The 16,665-nt window shown below is 39.5% G+C and overlaps 2 protein-coding genes across 11 annotated transcripts in view; one reads left to right on the forward strand and one right to left on the reverse strand.

Moving 5' to 3' along the window:
- The window catches only part of LOC142354448 (glutamate receptor 2-like), a 154,945-nt gene that overhangs the window by 55,417 nt on the left and 82,863 nt on the right, over positions 1-16,665 (forward strand). The window lies entirely within an intron of this gene.
- On the reverse strand, positions 606-15,210 carry LOC142353994 (uncharacterized). The gene is made up of 2 exons (XM_075406238.1): positions 14,567-15,210; positions 606-1,422 (listed from the first exon to the last, which is right to left on the reverse strand). The coding sequence occupies exons 1-2, from the start codon at positions 14,916-14,918 to the stop codon at positions 1,148-1,150; spliced, it is 627 nt and encodes a 208-aa protein (XP_075262353.1). The 5' UTR covers positions 14,919-15,210; the 3' UTR covers positions 606-1,147.

Raw genomic sequence — 16,665 nt, forward strand, 5'->3', positions numbered from 1 at the left:
GGCATGTTTTAGATACTGGCAGGTCTCAACGGTTTTCTCTGGAGATATATGAATATAGACAGATATCAGTTTACAGCTAAGGGTTTTACATAACTATCAACTATTTAAAAAATAATTAACTGTGTTTTTTTTTAATTTTTGCTCTTCTGTTCTTTTTGTCTACCTGATGCCTAGACTCATTGATGAGAGATCCCATATCAAAATAGCTGAGTTTTAAAAAAGCGCAATTTCTCGTACTTTATGTTGTCATGGGATAGATTATGAGCTAAAGGACTTCGACACCATGTTCTCGAAAACTTAAAATCCTAAGTTCTTTTTTTCATGCGTATTTGGCGTTATTGTAGCCACAGGACCTTTTTTGCAATATGACAATGAATGGCTTACTTTAAAATTGTAAAGGAATCAATTTAGGATTTCAGTTAATAGCTAATACTTAAATGACTTTGAAAATAAATGTTTTCAAAATGGAAGGCTTATTTTTTATTTAGCTTTTTTTGTTCTTTTTTGTATTTGTTATCTAATAGTTACCATATCGTTTCTATTAAAATGCAAGTTATTTTTCTGTAAATATAAGTTTTATCGGATGCAAACAATTAAGCAAAAAATGTCGATGAGCGTGGTTGGACAATAAGGCAAAAATGTGGATGAGCGTGGTTGTGCAAACGTCCATTGCCGAGCCTACTTGTTTTTAAATTATTTTTTAACAAGTATTGTTGATATCAGTGCTAAACTGGAGCAATACTTACGTTTTACATCGAATTATTTCGTGACTCTGTTATTTTTATAGTTATAGCCAGCAATCAAATATTTGAATGGTTAAAAATTACTTATTTTCGTACTGATCATTTTGAAGTGATTATTTATTGAATGCAATAAGGTTTAATTTGAACCAGTTGTTCTATTCAGTTGTTTATACCATTTGGAAATCAAATATTTACACATAAGTAAGATTTAATATAGGCTTAATCTGTTCTTCAGGACTTTTCATTGAAAATAGAATACATAAAAATTACAGTTCCAACAATTAAGTTCAGATCAAAAGCTTGATGGACGTTTCGTTGAAAACTTTTCTCAGTTTTTTTTGCTTTGCTTCGTTTTTTTTCATTTTGCCGCATGTTTATTTTCATACTTTTCAAGATTCATTTTCTCATTGACTGTTTTGTTGTCCATTGTCTGTGCTTCCATGCATTCGTTCCTGGTCCCGCTGTTCTTGCTTTTCCCTGAAGAACTTCAGAATCGGCCGCACGCATTTCATAACTTGTTTACAAATGTTTACATGTTTCATTATAGTTCTGATGTTGGGAACTATGTCTAGCAGGGGATCGCAACATTCCATACAGGCACATAGGTCAAACCAGCAGTCACAACATTTGCAGCATTCTCCGAAACACTTGCAGCAGTTGCACAAATCCGCACATCCCTCTGATCAAAAACAGTTTTGTGAACAAAGATTAAACAAATATTAGCACTAGATAGTAATAAAAAGTATTTCGCTGCCACTGAGTTCAACAAATCTATAAACCATTATCAAAAATTTAACTGAACTCTTAAGCCAAAAATCTCTAACATATTCTGCCTTCCAGTAGCTCTGCTACTAGCTAGAAGCCTATTATCCTCTTTACCGACAATTTTGGTTATTTTTGCAATCTCACTCACTGCAACTACCCAGCTTTCTTCTTTCACAAAAAACTCACTAAACAGCTGCATTTTTTTCTCGCTGAAACCCAACTGCGGCGCTCGAGCGTTCCTTTTCTCTCCAAATATCGGTCGTTCAAGTTCTCTTGCGACTAATGGTTTTTCTTGTGCTTAGGAGTACTCATCCTTTTTCAGTTTCTATGAGTGTTAAGTAAAGTGTCGTTTCTTTTAGAACGTTTGACCTATTATATAAGTGCAAAAGTGGGGGTACAAGGTTGGTCACAAGCTGCATCATTTCTTAAGCAATTCTTTGCTCAAGATGACCGGAGTTTCGCTTTCAACCTGGTTTGCCAATTTCAAACTTATTTCTTAAGTGCCTATTTCCAAACAAAATATGGTTTTTACTCAATTTGATCTATTGAAAGTCTTTCAATTGCTACGTCTTGTTTGTTCTCTTAATTTTAAAATTATAGGAACTCCAGTAATTATACTTTTTTGCAGCTTTGGTTTCAAATAGACACTTTTACTTTCCCATAAAGCTGCTTGATATGTACGAACTGACTGACGGATTTTGAATAAAAGAAATTAATTATTTTTGTCCGTTTTCAAAACTTTTACCAGAATTATCCTGGAATCACCAATTTGCTTCTCAAATATCACTCAAACGAACTCTCCCAATAAATTCTAAAAATTTTTGATCCGAAACTGTATTTCTATAATTACAAAAAAAACACTAACTTAATTAATTTTTTTCTGGTCAATTCTGATCGATTTTTGAGGTCAATTGCTGTTCATCTTGCATGTCTTTTCAATCTCACTTTTGCTCTGTTTATTATTGCCATGATTCAAAAAGGTTTGGTTGTTTTACACAAACGCCAAATTAGCACTGAAATAAACCTCAAATTTATTGGATTTTATGGATTAATAATTTTTCTCCGACCATGCGTGAAATGAATAAATCGGTAGTAGTCACTTTGAACGTGCAATTGCTTACAATTTAAGCAGAGTCAAATTTTTATAACGATTGCACGTTTTTAAGTCCGATTTTAGGTTTCGGGGAAATACTTAGGAACCGAAACAACCGTTAGGTTTTACTAAGTCTTTCATCCCTTGTCTGCTGTAATCAAATTGGTTTCACAGCTTGCCACAGCCTCTGTATTTTCTTCTTAGTCTTTCTGGCAACCTAATGACTTTGCAAAGCATGTTTCGTTTTGTTTACTTTGTTACGTAGTAAATGAAAGAATATTAACCAATCAGAATTGAATATTTAGATTTGAATTTAAATGCGTACAGAAATCGTTCTAAATTAATAAAACGTTCTAATATACGTAAAAAGTTCCGAAAATGTTCATTTAACCTAATTTTAAGTAAATATAACCACTATATGTATTGATTAAGCTGGTTTTCGGCTTAATATTTTTAGGTTTTCTAGGCACTTGCCGATTGAATACGAACTGGTTTTGACGTGAATGACATCAGACAAAAAACCAGTTAAATGAGCATCAAAAAATCTTGCCGTCTAAGTCCCACTTGTGGCTTTGTACGTTTTACAGCTTATACGTTACTTGTTGCTATGATCATCACTAATACTGACACGTTGCTTACATGTTGCATTGATCGTTAATGCTTACGTTGTATGTTTGTACGTCTTGATATTATAATGCTTATACGTTGCTTTGTTCTAATAACACGTTGTTGCTTATATACCGAAATGAATTGACTTCCGAAAGAGTGATTTTACACTTTTTACATTGGTGCCGCTCCGGGTTTACAAACTCCCATTTCCTTCGTTTTAGCCCAATTGTTGTAATAAAATTATTAAATAGATGGCTTGATAAGCTGTAATATTAATTGATCCCTGACAACGTAAGTTGCTACACAGACTCAAGTTTATGTGGAGAAGAGAAGTTGCGCCGCCTGTTTTATTTATGCGATGACAATGGAGATGAACTCATTGACAGTGATGATTTATTTACGATGTGCCGTGAATTGGACATGGAAAATGCGTTCGATGCAGTTATGGCCGACCTTGGAACGGGGGCGGAATGTCTTATATCATTAGAGTTTGTCCGTCGTGGTCTTGCAGTTCATGGAAGATTACATGCGTCCTTGGCAATTTGACGTTATCAGAAACAATTCTAGGTGGTTCAGACGATGGGATCAGTAGAATTACGTATACGGACAAGGCCACCTTCATAGGACAATGGTATTGACCGTCAAAAAAATTCGACAGGAACTGTAAGACAAAATTTTCGCAAACTATATTGCAGTGAATTGATTACAAACGATTCAGACGGCAAGTAACCCAACCCCTGATATCTTTCAAAGACATTTTCAAGGGGTTGTGTAGTCAAATAACTCCGTGAAAATCATCCCTAAAAAGTCACCATTAACCCCCATAGTTGAATTTTTTGAGCTTGAAAAACATCAAGGTTCGGAGTTTGATCAAAGCTTCTGATACTCACTAATCCCTTTCCGCCAGATTGTAAAGAAAAGCAAGTCGTACTATCTTGACAAGTCCCAGCGAAATAGAATATTTTTTAGAAAAGGGAGCTGAGAAACCTTTATATATACTTAGACTTAAAATATCACAAATCTTTTTCCGCCAGATTGTAAAGAAAAGCAAGTAGTACTATCTTGACAAGTCTCAGCGAAATACAATCTTTTTTGGAGAAGGGAGCTGAGAAACTTTTTTTTAAAAAAAAACAACAATTTTGAAAATTTTGGTCGAAAGTTGGGAAATTCAGACAAATTGGTCCATTATGGCTACATAGCAAAAAATTGACCTCAGATATGAGAAAAAAAAGTGAGCACATAAGGCTATTTTGTTCAATTTTGAAAATCTTTGGTCAATTTTGAGGCAAATCAAAAAATTTAGAAAATCAATACGGAAGATTGATAAATCGTATTTTCAAGCTTAAAACCGTCCAGTTTACTGGATTACCGTTCCGTAATCAAGAATTTGCAAAAAATTGACCAAAATTTGAAAAATTGGACAGATAATGGTGTGAGATATAAACTCACAACCTCCGGCTCAAAAAAAAATTGTCTTCTTATTATCTTTGTATCTCGTTTTCGTACCGTACCGTCCGCTTCGTTTTCGTTCCTTAACTTCACTATTCACAATTTCCGTTCATTTTTATCAACGTCGCTCTCCCAAAATTTTGTTTTTCGTTTTCGTTTCCAATCATTCCGTTTTCCTTTCATTCAGAGTTGTTTTTCTCCGCCTAATTTTTTCCTTCGATGTAGTATGTTATATGTGATGAAGTATGTTGTTGTTTTTGCTGTAGTATGTTGAGTATGCTAGTATGCTGGTTTGTTGTTTAGGTCTTATAGCTTTCTAGGGTGTGACCTAAGTTTATTCTCGAGTTACGGCTGGGTTGTTCTTTGACTTTTCAACTCTACTAATTTATTAGCCCTTCTGTTGTAGTATATTGATTTTGCTGCTGTATGTTTGTGTACCTGTACGATTGCTATTTGGTTTGGTCCTGTTGCCTTCTAGGGTGTGACTTAAGTTTATTCTCGAGTTACGGCTGGGTTGTTTCGCGACTTTTCCAACTATCTTAGTCTACAAACACACTATTGTAGTTCATTAAATTTTGCTGTAGTTTGTTTAATACCGTTAGTATGCTGATTGTTTGTTGTGGTTTGGGTTTTGATAGGATGTGACTTAAGTTTATGCTGGAGTTACGGCTAGTAAATTTCTCGACCTTTTCATCCTTTTAGTGTACTACTGCATTGCCGTAAAATAGTTTGTCGTTAAATTTGTCGTTATAGACCCATTATGAACTATATTAGATTGTCTTGCAGTAGCTTCTCTCCTTCTTCCTAGGGTGTGACTTAAGTTTGTTCTGGAGTTACGACTAGGTTGTTTGCTTGAGTTTTTGCTGTGGTCTGCTAACATAGTTCTCTCCGAACTCATTTCCCGCCCGTTCTTTCCCACCGTCCCGTTTCGTTTGTTTTCCCGCACGTCCCGTTTCCGTTCTGTCGCGCTTTGCTCGCTCGACCTCTCGTCTGTCCCGTTTCCGTCACGTCGCGCGTTGCTCGCTCGACTTTCCGTCCGTAACGTCTCCATTTCGTCGCGCGTTGCTCGCTCGACTTCCCGTGTGTCCTTTGCCTCCCTCCGCGTTGAGCGCATAGCGTTCAGCGCTCCACTTCTGTTTTTGTCGGGCACAGTGTGCTCGACGACCTTCTTTGCTCTTTGGGCGGTTTGTTTTACAGACTGCTTACAGTGTGCTGTGTTTGGTGCCTTTTTGCGTTGGGATTGTTTTGTGTGGGTTTGATTTAGTTGGAGTGTGCATATAATAGATAACCGTGTGCTGTGGTAGTTTTGCTGGTATTTGGAAATAATAACATCGTGATGTCTAATAGTCTTGATCAAAAAGTCAAAAAGTTGTACGCTGCCAGGTCAAATCGTGAGGCTGAATTGCATGCTATACATGAAGATATACTTCATTGTATAAATAGTTAAAGTAGGCGAGTGAAAGTTGAACGCCTAGTAACAAAGTGCAACGAAGCATTTATGACTGTTGTAGACAAAAATGAGGACCTGATTGCATTTGCTGGAAAAACGGAGGATCCAAGTGCACTTGTTCCTTCATTAGAGTCTTACTTGGAGGCAATGACAACTAAGAACGACAAGATCCTCACTTCAGCACGAAACTACATCAACTCTGCTGATGATAAAGTGAGTGAGTTTCAGGAACCGATGGCTTCCATTCGTTCTAGACTTCCCTCATTGATGACCTCTTCGAAAACATCTCGTCAGCGTAAACATGATTATGTTATTGCTAAAATGAAGCGCGAAGAAATTGAAAAACAAAATGAGGCGGCCATTCGCCTTGCTAAACAGAAAAAGCTATGGAATTGGATGAACTGGAGGAAAACAACAGGAAACGGTTGGCAGAGGCAACTCTGCAAGAATTTGAATTGCTGGACGCCGTTTCTAAAGGTAGCCAATCTGAAACAACTGCAAGTGCTAGGAGCTCAATGAGAAGTGAAAAGGCTGTCCAAGATTGGATCAACACCTCACTTGCTTTAAGTTTTCACAATGATGAGAAAACTAGCGAACCACAGGTTATGATTGACCCTCCAGAATGTCCTAGCCACAACAACGGCAAAACAGTGGAAAATCAGAACACTGAAATTTCAAGGCATTCCATTCCAAAAAATTGTCGAGGCAATTACATTTTAAGCAATGAAACCTTGCAGCAACTCGACCCCTATTATACTCCACCTGAAAATTTTTTGGCTGCTGCTAACACACAGGCGTTGTACCACGCGCACCTAAGGGCGCAAATAAATCAAACAGGCCAGCAAGGCACGGCGCTCCAAAGCATAACTAACCAAGGAACCGCGGATAGTCAGCCGCCTTCTGTACACGCCCCAGGGGCTTCTCCACCCCCTATTCAACAGCCCGTTCCACCACAGCCATTTTCACCGCAATTAAATCAAAATAATGCATTCGAGTTATTTCCTAACGCACAACTTCAAATTTCACAATCCAGGGGACTTGAAACATCAAGTCTACCCAAGAATAATTCGGCCCAGCGAATACGCTCCCGACAACAAATTAATTTTGTCCCCCGAGCACCAAACGCCACTATTCCTACTTTTCCGACAACAAATCATCCAGTCCCAGCAATAAACGTTCCCTTGCACCCAAGCGTCCCACCAAGTCCAAACACTCAACAGCACAACTCCGAACCCGCTCATCCTAACGACCTTCCCATTCCGAACCCAGTCTTCGCACCTAACATCACTGCTCCCATCCCACACGCCCCTTTGAGTAATCAGCCTCTCGTCAACGAAACTTTTCAAAATAATAATAACCGAGTACACAAAGTTGTACGTTCTGTTGTTCCGCCTCTCCCAAATATGCCCACTATTCCTCTTGGCCAAAACTTTGTGCCAAATATGAGTCATTGGCGGTTTCCACAGCACAGACCGTCAATAGTCAACCAAGACACAACCACCGTGAATAGTCTGCCTCCAAATGTACACACGCATATCGCACCATCAAGCACTTATGTTCCACCACGAATTTATCACAATTCGCCCCCTTTGTTTGATATGCAATCACCGTTAGGCGCGCAGCAGGAAAACCTGATCGCGACTACTAATGTTGTACCTGGTCTAGCCACTCCGGTTTTTCAGCCAACATACCCCTATGTTGGGCCCACTCCGTTGAGTTGGAGCGGTCCGCAGGTGTCTGCACCTGCCCCTCCGATACCGGACAATGCGTCATTGATTAAGAAGTTGGCTGACGCAATAAACAGCAAGAGAAACGACCCTTTGCCCGAGTGGAAACTTGCAGAGTTTAATGGCGACCCATTAAAGTGGCATGAGTGGTATGGTCAATTCAAAAGCGCGATTGACTCGCAAACGCTCACTGATGACGTTAAATTGACGTACCTTAAAACACTCGTCACTGGTAAAGCAAAGATTGCAATCGCCGAGTTTGCTTACTGTGGTTTAATGTACAAGGATGCACTAAGGACTTTGGAACGTAAAGTTTGGCCAGCCACAGGCAGTCGTAAGTGCACACTTGGATAAACTAAGCAACTTTCCGCCTCTTAAAATGCACAATAATGATAACATCATTAACTATTCTGCAGCCATATCCAGCCTCGTTGGGGTTTTCAAGTCATTATCATATGATGCTGACTTGAAAAGCGCTTCCCTACTTAACCAAGCGGTACAAAAGTTACCACCAAACATGAAAGAGTCATGGTCGCTCTTTACGGTTAAGCCTACCCTCCTTGACTTCAACGACTGGCTTAAAGAAAAGGCTGAGTCCCACGATCTTATGAAACAAAGCGCAACCAAGGCAAGGCCTGAAGATAACAGCACTTCATTAACCAAGACCAAAACAGCTTCAAAAGTGTTTGCATCAAATTCGCAACAAAGGGAAACAAAGAAGCAAATGCCATCTGCTTCCACAAACACTTTCTTTCGATGCATCGTATGCAAAGGTAACCACCGGCTATGGGAGTGTCGAGTTTTCAAGGAAAAGACTCCAACCCAGAGAGCTAAGTTGGTGGCGGATAACAAACTTTGCTTTTCGTGCTTACGGGACAAGCACACATTCCGTCAGTGCCCACAGCCAAGAAAGTGCCGAGCAGAGGGGTGTAATAGTTCGCATAACTCACTATTGCATGGAGCAGATAGGGTTTTCCCAACAAAACAGTCAACATATCCCAATACTATCCAGTCTTCTGGCAACACAGGTCAAAGTAAAGCAACTACTAGTCAACAGCCGTCTAATAAGACCACAACAATGTCATCTGTTACTGATGTTAAGGGGCTCCTTCAGGTAACGGAATTGCAGTTGGTCAATTCGTCCGGTTTAGATACCAAGGCTTTAGTTTTGTGTGATACCGCCTGCAGTAACTCTTGGGTGGCCGGTAGTCTCGCAGATAGACTCGGTTTGCACGGTAAAGCACTGAAGCTAACTGTCAAGGGTATTAATACCGAAGAAGTAGTTGACACTAGGATTGTCGAAGTTACTGTGAAACCAAGAAGAGAACATCAAGATTTCGAACCATTTACTATCAATCCTTTCGTTAAAGAGAGTCTGAACGTCGGCTCTGATATAATTAATGTACAGGCACTGCAAGAGACTTACCCACACTTAGCAGTCCTTTATCCTGTGACATATTCCTATAAAGACATTGAGATGATACTCGGACAAGATGTCTATCATGCCATCTGCCCGTTAGAATACTTCTCTGCCGATGAGAAGCGTTCACCCGTTGCCGTACGCTTGCCCATAGTTTGGGTCTTAAGCGGTCCGTTACCATCAAGTTCGTGTTTAACCTCAACTTGTTTTAAAGTGAATATCGAACATGACAATGAGTTAGCAAGTCAAGTAAAGTCATGGTACGACATTGAATCATTCGGGGCAAACAAGCAAGTCGACTCCAGATCTGCAGCAGACGCAAGGGCTCACAAAATCCTTGAGAGTACCACCATACACAATGGCCTGAGATACGATGTCGGAATGCTGTGGGCAGCAGATAACTCCAAGCTCCCGAATAATTACTTCTCATCCCTTGTGCAACTAAAATCTCTCGAAAAACGTTTGGCCAAAGATGAAGACCTCAGAGAGAAGTATACTAGTACTATCAAGGAAGACCTAAATAAGGGGTATGTAATTGAGGTTCCGGACGCTCACAAGGTTGAGAGCCGGTCCGATAAAGAGTGGTACCTACCCCACCATCCGGTTTTAAACCCGAACAAACCGGGTAAGGTGCGTAGGGTGCTCAATGGAGCAGCAAAATTCCATGGCGCCTCACTGAATAAATCTTTGCTCACTGGCCCTGATCTGCTCCAAAACCTTATTTACGTACTTCTTCGCTTCCGACAGCATTCATATGCCGTCTCTGCCGACATCGAGGGAATGTTTCTACAGGTTGGCGTATTACCATCAGATCAACCATCACTTCGCTTTCTGTGGCGGGAGGACCCCACAACTAACGTTGTAGTGTATCAATATACGCGCCACATATTCGGGGCTAAAGATTCGCCCACATGCGCCGACTATGCATTACAACGCACTGCGAGAGACAATGCCAAGTTTTACCCCGAAGCTGCAAAAGCCGTCCTTGAAAACTTCTACATGGACGATTATCTTGACTCAGTGGAGTCCCCAGAGAAAGCCATCAATAGATCGAAGGAATTGGTACATCTTCTCCATCTCGGTGGGTTCAAGCTTACAAAGTTCGTAAGCAATGTACCAAATCTGGCTGACCGAATTGATGGTTCCTCCCAATCTACTGAGCCCAAGGTTATTGTTTCATGTCAGGAGGATTCATCGCATGTGCTAGGGTTAAAGTGGGATCACACTAATGACACTTTAGTTGTGAGTCGGGGTACAAGCTGCGCTATCACCAAGTCCCTCACGCAACGCTTGGTCCTAAGTCTTGTCTCGAAAGTCTTTGACCCCATTGGTCTTGACGCACCGTTTACCGTCGGTGCGCGACTGCTCTTAAAAGACATCTTGCGTGTCCCAGGACAACAATGGGATGACGAGCTGCCACAGAATATTGTTCAAAGATTTTTTGTTTGGAGTGCGGACTTACCAAAGCTTGAAAACATCAAAATTCCTCGAAGTTACTATAGCGGACCCTTTGATAATATAGAGTTGCATATGTTCGGTGACAGTTCTCAGGATATTTTTAGTGCCGTTGCATTTCTTCGAGCCCGAGTAACAACTCCTACGGGCAAGATAAAAACCGAGCTTGCGTTTGTTTTGGGGAAAGCGCGCGTGGCGCCAATGAAGGTAATGACTGTCCCAAAACTGGAATTGCAAGCAGCTCTACTTGCCGCTCGGCTGAAGAACGAAATTATTCAGGCACTTACTGTAACTGTTAACCAAGTATTCATGTGCACAGACAGCACGACCGTTCTTCAGTGGATAATTTCTAATGAAAAGCAACCAATCTTTGTTGCAAACCGCGTTTGTGAAATTTTGGAGTATACCAGCGTTGACCAATAAAACCACGTCGCAACTAAGGATAATCCAGCTGACGCTGGCACGCGTGGAATGTCCGCTGAGGTTTTGCAACTAAGCAGTTGGGTCAATGGTCCACATTTCTTAACTAACTCAAGGTTCCCTTTCGTGCCGAACAAAGACGTCATTAATAACATCAAACTTGGCGTCAACCAAGCAGTCATCATAGAAGACACTGTCTCTCTCGCTACATCTGTTAAAAAACAGACAACTCCCGTTCCGTCGTTATTCCCATTTGATAAGTTTTGTTCTTATCAAAAAACTTGCGCATACGTTCTCCGGCTTTTGCCGAAATATGCCGGCTACCGTAACCCCGATGGGTGCATTACCGACCCTACTGAGCTTGACGAAGCCGAGCGTCATCTACAGTACTTGGTGCAAGGAGAGTCTTTTGAAGCCGAAAGAAAAGATCTTCTTGACAATAAATTCATTAAACGGAGTAGCCGAATTGCTCCACATTCACCGTTTATTAGTCCAAATGGGCTAATCCGTTCCTCGGGCCGCATCAAGCGGTTAATTGAAGTTGGGTTTAACGTAAAGTATCCAATCATTGTAGACGCACGTCATCCGTTTGTAAAACTGTTCCTTGAACACACGCACATAAAGCATTATCACCAAGGCGTTGAATACCTAAGATCAATTGTGCAGGAACACTACACAGTACTGAAACTAAGATCATCCTTGCGTTCCATCAAAGCACACTGCCTGAGATGCCGAGAATTCCAAGCTGTAACCATGCAACCAATCATGTCTGACTTACCTAAGGAGAGACTTGCTTACCAGTCTCCTCCCTTCACGAACACTGGCGTTGACTACTTTGGGCCATTCTATGTTATTGTCCGCCGTACTACTGAGAAAAGGTGGGGCTTCCTCTTCAACTGTCTCGCTACTCGCGCTGTCCATGTCGAGATAGTTACATCCATAGACACCAGTTCTTGTGTTATGGGAGTTGAGCGGTTTGTGTCACGTAGGGGTACACCTGCCATGATTTGGTCGGACAATGGCACTAACTTTATTGGAGCGGAGAAAGAACTCCGAGAAAGTATTGAAAAGTGGAACGTTGTCAACATTGCAGCTGAGCTCGCTCACAAAGGCATAAAGTGAAAGTTCAATCCACCCAGCGCACCACATCAAGGGGGTATCTGGGAGAGGTTGGTACGCAGCTTCAAGCGCGTGTTGTATACTATTCTTGGCACGCGTCGCCTCACGGATGAGATACTGCATACTACCTTTTGTCTCGTGGAGAATGCTCTCAATTCGCGTCCTTTAACACCAGTAAGCGCTGATCTGTGCGATTTGAACGCTTTAACACCCAACCACTTTCTTTTAGGAGAATACTCTACCGGTATTCCGTCTGTTGTCGGCAATAATGAGCTTGACCATCGTAAACGCTACGCCCGTGCGCAGTCGTACGCTAATGCGATCTGGTCCCGTTGGATCAGAGAGTACGTACAGACGCTGAACCGACGCTCTAAGTGGAAGACGCCTGCCGAGCAACACCTTAGGACCGGTGACTTGGTTTGGATAGTTGAGGAAACCAACCCTAGGGGTTACTACCCAACCGTTCGGATTGTGGAACTCCGTTACGGCTCCGATAGCGTCGCGCGCTCCGCCGTTTTACGTACGTCGACCGGTTCACTCGTCCGTCCGCTTGTAAAACTTGTACCAGTTTTCCCAACATCTTCATCCGGGCCGGAGGATGTTACGTAGTAAATGAAAGAATATTAACCAATCAGAATTGAGTATTTAGATTTGAATTTAAATGCCTACAGAAATCGTTCTAAATTAATAAAACGTTCTAATATACGTAGAAAGTTCCGAAAAAGTTCATTTAACCTAATTTTAAGTAAATATAACCACTATATGTATCGATTAAGCTGGTTTTCGGCTTAATATTTTTAGGTTTTCTAGACACTTGCCGATTGAATACGAACTGGTTTTGACGTGAATGACATCAGACAAAAAACCAGTTAAATGAGCATCAAAAAATCTTGCCGTCTAAGTCCCACTTGTGGCTTTGTACGTTTTACAGCTTATACGTTACTTGTTGCTATGATCATCACTAATACTGACACGTTGCTTACATGTTGCATTGATCGTTAATGCTTACGTTGTATGTTTGTACGTCTTGATATTATAATGCTTATACGTTGCTTTGTTCTAATAACACGTTGTTGCTTATATACCGAAATGAATTGACTTCCGAAAGAGTGATTTTACACCTTTTACATACTTAACGAATTTGATCTCAGTTTCTCTCCAACTTACACTAGTCAAAAAGTGAATTCCACTTTCCCGCGTTTTCGAAGACCCCCTAAAAATAGTTCAATGTTCAAATTTTCCTATATCATCTTTTTTGTTCTTTGGCTCTTTTTGAGAAAAATTCTTGCGAAAAAGTAGGAAATAAATTTATCAAACAGGTTCCCCGACACTAGCTGTTGATTATGCTGATATAGCGCCAAAAACAATTAAAATTCAACCTCAATTATAATTTGCAATACTGTGTTATATCGCGCTGCACCACTATTCAAGAGGCTCAGAGCTGCTTCATTCATAAAACGTTACTTAACTGCACAGCAAAGATCGCAAAGGTCGACGTTGCTGATGATGAAAGTTACGCCTACAAGACTTTTGCAGTCTACTTTTATCCAGTATATGTCAAATATGAGCACAGTTATGCACGTTTCTATGAATTTTTACCAGCTTCTTAAAATTTGAAATCAGTAAACAAAATGCTTAAAAATTGTTCAAAACAGTAATTTTGTGCTAAAAATGTGGGTAATATAAGGACTTGGAGCTGAAAAATTAAAAGAGCTGAAAACGTATGAGGATGAATGAGCTGGTTGGCTGATTAAATGCGGAAAAAGTTGAGTAAGCGCTAATAGTTTATGGAGATAAAACGTGGAAACCTCGAACCAGGGATCAATGAATAAAAAAATTGTTTAATCTCTGGGAGCCTATGGTTACTAAATTTACTCAACATAGGTTGACAAAATGTTTTGTAGCACTTTGATTTAGATATTGAAACCCCATTTTCAACATCATTTAACCCTGAATCATTTAACCCCTCAATTGTTTCAGCACAGTGTACCTTTCATATAATGAATTGCAATTGGGGTGAACGAAGACTAAGACGGGGTAAAGGGGTAACCCAGTGAAACGAAATTTGATACACTCTGCCATGTCATGATTTTGATACCTCTTGCAAAACAAGCCATCGAAAGAACTTGCAAGTTCGTAAATATCTTGATGTTTTCTTGGTAAGTACCATGGCAAGATCTTGGCAAGATTTACCAAGATTTAGTATGTTCCTTATCAAGATGTATCAAGGTTAGTTTCATTGGGAAAATTTTCAGGGTGGAATTAAATGGAGTGAAAAGAGGCGGAACGCCCTTTCAATGAAGCAGTTGATATTACCTTTACCGTCTTCGTCTTGGTCTTCGGCGTCTTCGTCATCTCCTACATCTACCTCGACCTCATCTTCGGCTACTACGTTTCCCTCAGCATCGCATTCTTCTCTATCGTTTTGGTCGCACTCTTCATTTCCGTCTTCGTTATTGTTTTGAGCACCGTTTGCCTCTCCTTGTTGACATGAATTGTTTACAACAATCTGAGTTGTTGGATTTTTCCTTTTTCCGTCTTTTGTTTCTGGGTTTCTTTTTCTTGATTTTCCTTGCCCTGTGCTCCTAGTTTGGGTTGATTTGTCAATAAAGTTTTTGGGCTCCATTTCCACAACGTCCGATGACGCGGGGTTTTTAAGAGACGCCATTTTTCTTGACGAAGTGATTAAACTCAGAAAGAAAAAACACTAAGATTAGTTCAATAGCTCTCGGAGTTTTGACTGAAGTGATCTTATTGTTTACATTTAATTCGACTTGCATTATTGCGATTAAACGTTTTGGTATACTCAACATGTCTATTGAACATTATTGGTATGAGCAAAAAATTACAATCTTTACAGCAATCAAAAACTTTTACCAGAGCGCATTGCTGTTTCTCAAAAAATGAATAATTATTAGAAAGTTCTTCTTGAACGTTACAGTGTAGAGACCGTTCTGTACACAAACCAATATCCGGATGATTGATTTGGTGACTAACACTAACGCAACATCAGATAATTTGCCCAGGCATTTATTTGGCTGTATCACCAACTCATCAACTTTGGATGACCAGAAGGTTCATAGCATAAAAAGCTTTAATCATTTTTGCTGGGTTTCGCGTTTTTTGGGAAGCACAAAGCTGATTTTGCTAGAACACAACAAAAATGCTCTTTGTGTGAGACGAGAACCAAAATCCGTACCAGCGTTTGATATCTAAATCTATTGTACTTTGGTTCTTATTTCAATGATAAAACATAGCCGGAAGAATTCCGGAAACGACTCGAAGTGAAAATCCATTTAAACGCCATCCAACTGCTCATCAGACAAAACGTGCCTTCACTAATTTATGATTATCTTGAAACAAAGTCATGAAACAAAAAAGTAAAAACAATAAAATCAAATCTGTTAAAATATGATAAATAATCTGATCAAATTTTGTTATAAATTGAGATCCCGAAAAAACGATTCTGCCAAAATAACTTCATCAAAACAACTAGTACTTAAGAAACCATTTATGTAAATTTTGAAAAAATACTTTAGGGTAAATTATGAAAAAAAACTCTTAAAAACAACTTTCACTGAAAAACTAGAAAAAGTTACTAAATTTTTTAATATTTCAAACAACATATAAATCCAAAGAAAAATATCCTTCAGCCAATAGAGTATCCAGATGCTCGCAAAACAATAGGCAAGTCATAATAAGCAAAGAAACTTAGATAAAAACAGAAAAAAAAACGAAAAACTGCAAAAAATTCAGAAAAATAATACCAATTTTCGTCATTTTTTTGTCATATTTCTCAACAAAAAAATGATTCTTACCAACAAAACTGCGACCAATTGTTATCATAAATTTTCTCAAGTAGAAGGGGTTTCTTCAATACCCATTTGAGCCAGTAAAACAAAAAAATCGTCAAAAAACGCAAAAATTAGCCCGAAAATCGGCAAAATACATTAAAAACCTCCGAATTATCATAGAATTCATATGAAATTCCAGAAACCTTCAAACCACTACTGAAACCAGCCTAAAATTAAAACAAAATCATAACCAAACCTCTTAACCAAAATAAATGAAAAAAAACGGCTTTAAAATGCCGCATGTGAACAAAAAAAATTCACTCGCTTAGAGAAAATTTTTTCACACATCAATTTCTCGCTCTCTCAAAAACAGCGGTGTGAACAAAAACCACTCTCTTTTCGCTCCGCTCTTCACTTTTGTTCAGCACCAAAATCATTCCAATTTTTTTCACGCGTTTCATTTCCCGCTTTAAAAATCACTCCAATAAAATTGATTAAAAAAAGGACTTCTCCAATACTCCTCTTCGAGTCGTAAAAATTAGATTAATAATTAGAAAAGATAATCAAAGTTTTGAAAAATTTAATTTATGGTTCCAAGAAAGAGGCTTCAAAGCTGATGGA

The sequence above is a fragment of the Convolutriloba macropyga genome, chromosome 15 (genome assembly GCF_964194025.1).
Source record: "Convolutriloba macropyga chromosome 15, txConMacr16.3, whole genome shotgun sequence".
NCBI lineage: Eukaryota > Metazoa > Xenacoelomorpha > Acoela > Convolutidae > Convolutriloba > Convolutriloba macropyga.